We start from the raw sequence: 6149 nt of genomic DNA on the forward strand, positions 1-6149 counted from the left end.
GAACCTGTGGACAAGAAAACACAACTTGTCGCGAGAAGCAGGCTCGCCTTGTGAAATTTTGACTATTTCAGCGGCGACTTGAACTCGCAGAGTTGAATAGCTTGCTACGGAGATAGTGTTGGACAAGATAGAGCACAGCCTTTTCCTCACGTCCTTGAATCCCTCCTTGGATTGCAGTGACTCCTAGTAGTATTCACGATCGGGGCGTCCGAGTTGCCAAAAAAACAAAGTACTCTCGTTAAAGAGGACGTGTCACGGAAGGATGCGGGGATTATTTGCTCCTCTGTTAGCATTCATTCACCGGGACTCGGGAGTGTGAAAGCCTAGCATCCTAGTTCAGTTCGAGGCAGCGCACCTCCGGAAAATATTGTGGGGCCATGACGAACATCACGTCAAAGAGGAGCCTGAGAGTACAGGTGGGTTAATGCTCATCTCGATATTCGTACCTGTATGGGATTCGCTGTGTAGCGGAACTATGGTGAGCATCGCTAAGTCCACCACGAAGAAGTGTGCAAAATAAGAAATTCACGGTATATGATAATGTAGCATAACCCTCTAAGCTCTAATACACAGCCACTTGAAGCTATTACTGGCAGCAGACGGGCCGCAGTGGCACCGGAGGTGTGAGATTTGATTATTCAAGTTGTGCGCGTCTCCAATGTCCATGTCGTTGGTGGGCGCTGCCAGGGCATTTGGTCATTGGTCAACGTCTTTTGACATGACGTCGACGGCCGAGCCCGTGCATTTGAAAACGCTACGTCTCCATTCTATTACATAATTAACTTCCCCAACCATCTTCACCCAACCATTTCCCCCATATAATCATCTCTCATTCCAATTGTACCTCCGAGTCCATCGGCGATGTTGAATTTGATGATTCCGAATACATTGACGCTTGACGGAGACACCTTCAATTTGAGACTATCTTGATAGAAGCCTCATCAACTTTCCCCCCTGCCGCTACTAGTTGCCCAGTCTAATCCCTGCGATTGACCCCCCCACGCATTCAATCACTCATCGCTCGAAGAAGCTTCCTGTCGAGCTGTCTACCCACCACTGCGGCTCCCTGCCCACGAACTTGGTAAGTTCATCAACCTGCTTCTGAGTTGGGCGCTGGCGATAATTGCCAGGTTGGTCGCTGAAGATGTACAGCACATTAACGAGTTCGCCGTCCATGCATTCCACTGGAACTATCTGCCCGGGAGGTAGAGTTGCCTCACCCACACCCATCGAATAAATGCCGAAGTGTCTTGCAATTCCATAGATGGGGTCTACCTGGGCGCTGCTCCGGGCCTCCTGGGCGGGACGGTTGCGATGCACCTTGCCAAGGAAGGAAAGAGCCGTATCACAGAACCACCTCTTGGATACGCAGTAGCCATAGATCTGACAGTTGCGTTTCGGAGGTGGAAGGGTCACATTAATACGCTGCTGTCTGGACCATTTGGTATGTCCAGAATCACCCCCGTCTATCATTTTCGACTTCATCCAGCTGAGCAAGAGTGATTGAGATAGATGTCAAGAAACAATACCCAGATATACATGTATGTTACGCACAGCTTCATCGAGGTTTTGAAATTGTCGAGACATCTGTCTGACTCCGAGTTTGAGTTATGTTGTTGTTGGTTGGCTGTTGAATGAGGCAGACCCAATTGTGAACCGATGATTTCCGACCCAACTCCGGAGTCTCCGACCCCACACCTCTACCAGTGAAAACCTACAAGTCATATTCAACAGAATGGGAGGACCAGGTGAGTTGAGATGTAATACCAGGCCCAGTTGGATATATGCGCACTTGTCGGAAACTTGCAAAATCAGACGAGAATGCGCCACTCGAGTTGCTGCCACTACACTTATGTCGACGCCATACAAGACCTAGTGCAAACCATGTTCTATGTATGTATCATCAAAACAAACAATACTTGAGCCCTCTCCTGCATTTTGACTGCAGCATCAAGCTTTCAAGGCTCCTGTTAATGCTCCTCGATTCATCAGTGTATCTCGGAGGACGTTTACATAGAGGCACAGACAGAAACGAGAAAGAATTCTGACGTACCAAAGGCTCTTGCGCCAGTAATTCGACCATTCGAATTAAATATTGATATATTTGAAGTAGTAAAAGCCACTAACTTAACACTTCTATACTGTTACAAACCAAACATGCAGTACCCGAAGTGTCGTCCAGCCCGTCATTGGGCTGAAATTTACTGTACATCCACACAAGCGCTAAAGATTCCAACACATTAAAGAGGCGAAAAGAAATAGTAGAAATTCCTGACGGTGTCCAGATCATTGTGATCTGAGGCCTTTCACATACCTCCACGCGAATTCTGTCAACATTGCCCCAATACAGACAACGTATATGACGAGCCAGAGCGCGGTGAGGATGCGGCAGACAGTATTTTCGAAGTGAAAGCCTGCTGTCAACATCGCTGAGGACGAAAATAGTACATGAGGACCCAGAGAGAGCACTGAATTACTGGAGCTGACCGAGTATGAAATAATTCAGGGACAAGCCAACAAATAATATGGGCATGATGATCGATAGCAGGTAGGTAAAGAGGAAATAGCCGCCCGACCTGAGTTGCTGATAAGATGTCAGCCGATATCGTGGGGTAAAGCAAGAATATCCTTACTTCTTGAGTCATTGCCGGTCAGTGTGTAGTCAGCGAATCATGCTCAAACCAGATGTCATCACTGCAATCATGGCAAGCATGAGTGACATAAAGAGCAGGAAATAAGTCGCAGGTGAGGAATAGTCGAAGAACGGCACAGGAGAACCTGTGGACACGAAAACACAGCTTGTCGCGAGAAGCAGGCTCGCCTTGTGAATTTTCGAGTATTTCAGCGGTGGCTTGAACTCGCAGAGTTAAATAGCTTACTACGGAGATAGTGTTGGACAGGATAGAGCACAGCCCTTTCCTCACGTCCTCGAATCCTTGTTTGGATTGCAGTGACTCCCAGTGGTCTTCAAGATCGGGGCGTCCGAGTGCCAGAAAACAAAGTACTCTCGTTAACGAGGACGTGTCACGAAGGGATGCAGGGATTGTTTGCTCTTCGTGGAACGTAAAAGTCTAACGTCCTAATTCAGTTCTATGACAGCAAATCTTCGTTTTCAAACACACCTCCGGAAAATACTGTAGGGCCATGGCGAGCACCGCGTCAAAGAGGACAGCAGAGGTGGATTGATTCCACGTCCAGACATGATGCAGACTTTTTGTAGCACGCAGATGCCCTGCGTACGCCGTATACTATGACATTGTCTTTGAAGTCATCCGTCCACGTCGGGGGCGCGGCAGTCCTGTCTTCCATAAGTACTGCGGACCTCCTTCCACTCGGCTTAAGACTCTGACCGGTTTGCCATCCAGGTATTTTCCCACGGTTTGGTTGAGCTCAGTATGTTGAGACTGATTTCACACACATAATTCTATAGGTCGTGTATTTACATTCGCTATGTAGAACATACGATATGTGATAGCGACCTCATAGTAATGAACATTAATCTAGTGCAAACCATGTCCTATGTATCAATATCCAGGAGGAAACGTGGCGTCGCATTCATCAACTGAAACATCAGATACAACTGCACGCGCCCACTAAAAAGCGAAAGCCCTAGGACAAGAGACGGGGTGGTACCTGTAGACGAATCAGTAATAGACACATGTTCTATGATCCAGGATCTCCAAATGAGAGATGTGAATATCATTGGCAGCCAGTACAGGCCACGTTACAAGGATGAATACAGAGGCCCAAACCGGAGATGTAATCGAGATGGCGACAACGCCAGACGTGCGGAAGATCAGGGTGGACAATGCTGCAGCAAAGAACGTCATTCTGTCGGGGAATGAGCTACTAACCCTTTGAATGTAACCGGAAACGCACCCCCAAATCAAAAGAGCAAACGGTAGACTGAGCATGAGGGCAAGGCTCTCAAGGCCAAGCATAGAATGCGACATTCCTACCATGAAAGAGGCCTGTACACGTAAACAATACAGATAAAACAATCAAAAGAAAAACTTACCACAGCTTCGGCGGAGCCTCGCCGGCTGTCATTAACTTGTCCAGCCAAGATCAGCGAGACCAATAGCGAGCCCATAGCGCAGAGGGTAGACAGATAAGTTAGAATGATTGCAGACGGTTGAGCCTGGACAAATGAGACTCCGAGAAAGCTGATATCAACAGCAAGCATCACAGTGGACTGAGATGGTCATTCATTGCTCAAACATATTATAAAGAACACATGACTCACAAAATATTGTATACCCATTCCATTCAGTAGTGAGCCTATCAATAAAATTCTTCCACCGCGGCTGAACGATGGTATCGTCGACCCATATCCTGTGAAGAGCCTTGCTCTGTGCATCAGGGGATCCAAACAGCATTACATTCATGAGACGAAGAAAAATCCTTTTCGGGCGGGTGATGGATTCTCGGTATAATGATTGGTCTACGTTCAGTCGAGCACCTGGTTGCCCACAAAAATTCACAAACTTGGCGTTACCTAGCAAATAAATCAGGAAAGGGGATTCGTGAACCACTGGGCTGAGCTTACAGAAAAGTCTCATCAATCGAGCTGAAATAAGCCAATATATCAGAAGCAATAAGCTAGGATTTCGCGATCAGATTTACCGACGATCCACACTGAATGTTCACGCTCCTTGTGAACACTATCATCGGTATCACTGTCTGAAAGATAATCAACACACGACCTCACGCATCAGACACATGACTCACTCATGAGAAGATCACAAGGCTGAGCATACTTGCAACCTCATCCGCAGCAAAAGGGGCAAGGCAGGTCTCAGAAGTGATATTTTCTATGACGAGTCAATCTTGTAGGGAATGAAACAACCCATTGGCCTTACTCACCTGCGTGAGCATGCATGACAATTTCTTTGAGTTTCATGACGACATCTTTCGGAAGGGAGCGTTTGTTTGGAAATAGCTCGACGTGTCTCCTGTCCGGATTCGTGGTATGTAAATCGTGGGAGGTACAAGAGAGCTCTGTAACAAAGTGAGCACATTTATTTCAGCCCTGTAAGGGGAATGCCTACTTCTAAAAGTCGTACGAACCAATACTGTGATTCTAGTGCATATCCTGGGAGCGACATATTCACAGATGCTTAAATGAAAAATAATCTACGAAAGAACTCACTGATGTGACTTTTGCGCTCTACACCGCGAATGTTACACATGAGCAAATCGGATTTGTGGTCTTGGAACCAGAAAATGACACGTTTTTCGTGATCAACAAAATAGTAGCCACATTCTTCATTGCCCTTCTCCATGAGCTCCAACACTAACTCGATGGATGGGTGCAAGAAGATGTTTGCGTTGCGCGCTTCTTCGTATGCTTTCTCAAGAGCTTTGCCTATCCTTACAGCTGTTTCAGGGTTTCGAACATTAGCGTCAGTGAAAACTCTCTGGTGGGGCGATGAGTCAAGTCATTAGGAGCGGGCGGCAGACACACTTTAGATAGGTGGTAGAAGAATGAAGCCCCTTCAGGTGCGTGAGCGGCTCCCACCCTACTACCACAGCAAGCTCCCTACGAATCCATTTGAATACTGTTGCTGGCTCTCACACCAACATGCTTACTCGGAACAGTCCAAAGGACCTTTCTTAACCTCAAATGGCTCATCCTTGTCTTGACTGTGAGTATGGATTAGATCAGCAATTGCTCGACAAACATGATTTGCATACATGTACATTCCTCTCGTATCGACTGACCTGTGGTTCGGGTACAATGGGAGTGAGAACGATATCAAAAGAGTGTCCCGACGCCGCGTTATCCAATTCTTGGTTGAGCTCGGGAGTTGGAAATTGAATGTTCGTTATAGGTGCTTCAAGAAACAGTGGCACTGCGAGAGTCACAGGAGCCGTCCTCCCATCTTGGTTGGTCACTGGCTGAGAGCTCAATGCTAAACTGTGTTCCCGATACGATCTCTCCTTTCTGTTACGACGGATTGGCAGTGTCGAATCATTCGCAGGAGAACAGAGAGGATATTCTGTAGGACTTGAATGCGGTTGTCTTGACAGTGAGCCTCAGCCAGGAGAGAATATGCGGATGTATGAGCATTCTTTCTGCATGATAACCAAGGACCCGAACACGAAACTAGAGAACTTTGTCTTGCTACTAAGCTAGCCTGATGGAA

General features: G+C 47.1%; 2 protein-coding genes across 2 annotated transcripts; both read right to left on the minus strand.

Annotated features, from left to right (window-relative positions):
* Positions 1-896: 896 nt before the first annotated feature.
* Positions 897-1599, minus strand: DFJ58DRAFT_222309 (uncharacterized protein). Its single transcript, XM_041379322.1, has one exon. The coding sequence runs from the start codon at positions 1483-1485 to the stop codon at positions 1015-1017; it is 471 nt and encodes a 156-aa protein (XP_041236119.1). The 5' UTR covers positions 1486-1599; the 3' UTR covers positions 897-1014.
* Positions 1600-3644: 2045 nt separating this feature from the next.
* Positions 3645-5695, minus strand: DFJ58DRAFT_735976 (uncharacterized protein; the record flags this gene model as incomplete). The annotated part of the gene is made up of 13 exons (XM_041386724.1): positions 3645-3831; positions 3880-3971; positions 4019-4053; positions 4247-4498; positions 4550-4570; positions 4627-4683; positions 4761-4814; positions 4867-4999; positions 5052-5095; positions 5153-5418; positions 5468-5542; positions 5593-5646; positions 5685-5695. The coding sequence occupies 13 exons, from the start codon at positions 5693-5695 to the stop codon at positions 3645-3647; spliced, it is 1281 nt and encodes a 426-aa protein (XP_041236120.1).
* Between the last annotated feature and the right edge of the window lie 454 nt (positions 5696-6149).

This window comes from Suillus subalutaceus (assembly GCF_016647625.1).
Source record: "Suillus subalutaceus strain FC151 chromosome Unknown DFJ58scaffold_241, whole genome shotgun sequence".
Lineage (NCBI taxonomy): Eukaryota > Fungi > Basidiomycota > Agaricomycetes > Boletales > Suillaceae > Suillus > Suillus subalutaceus.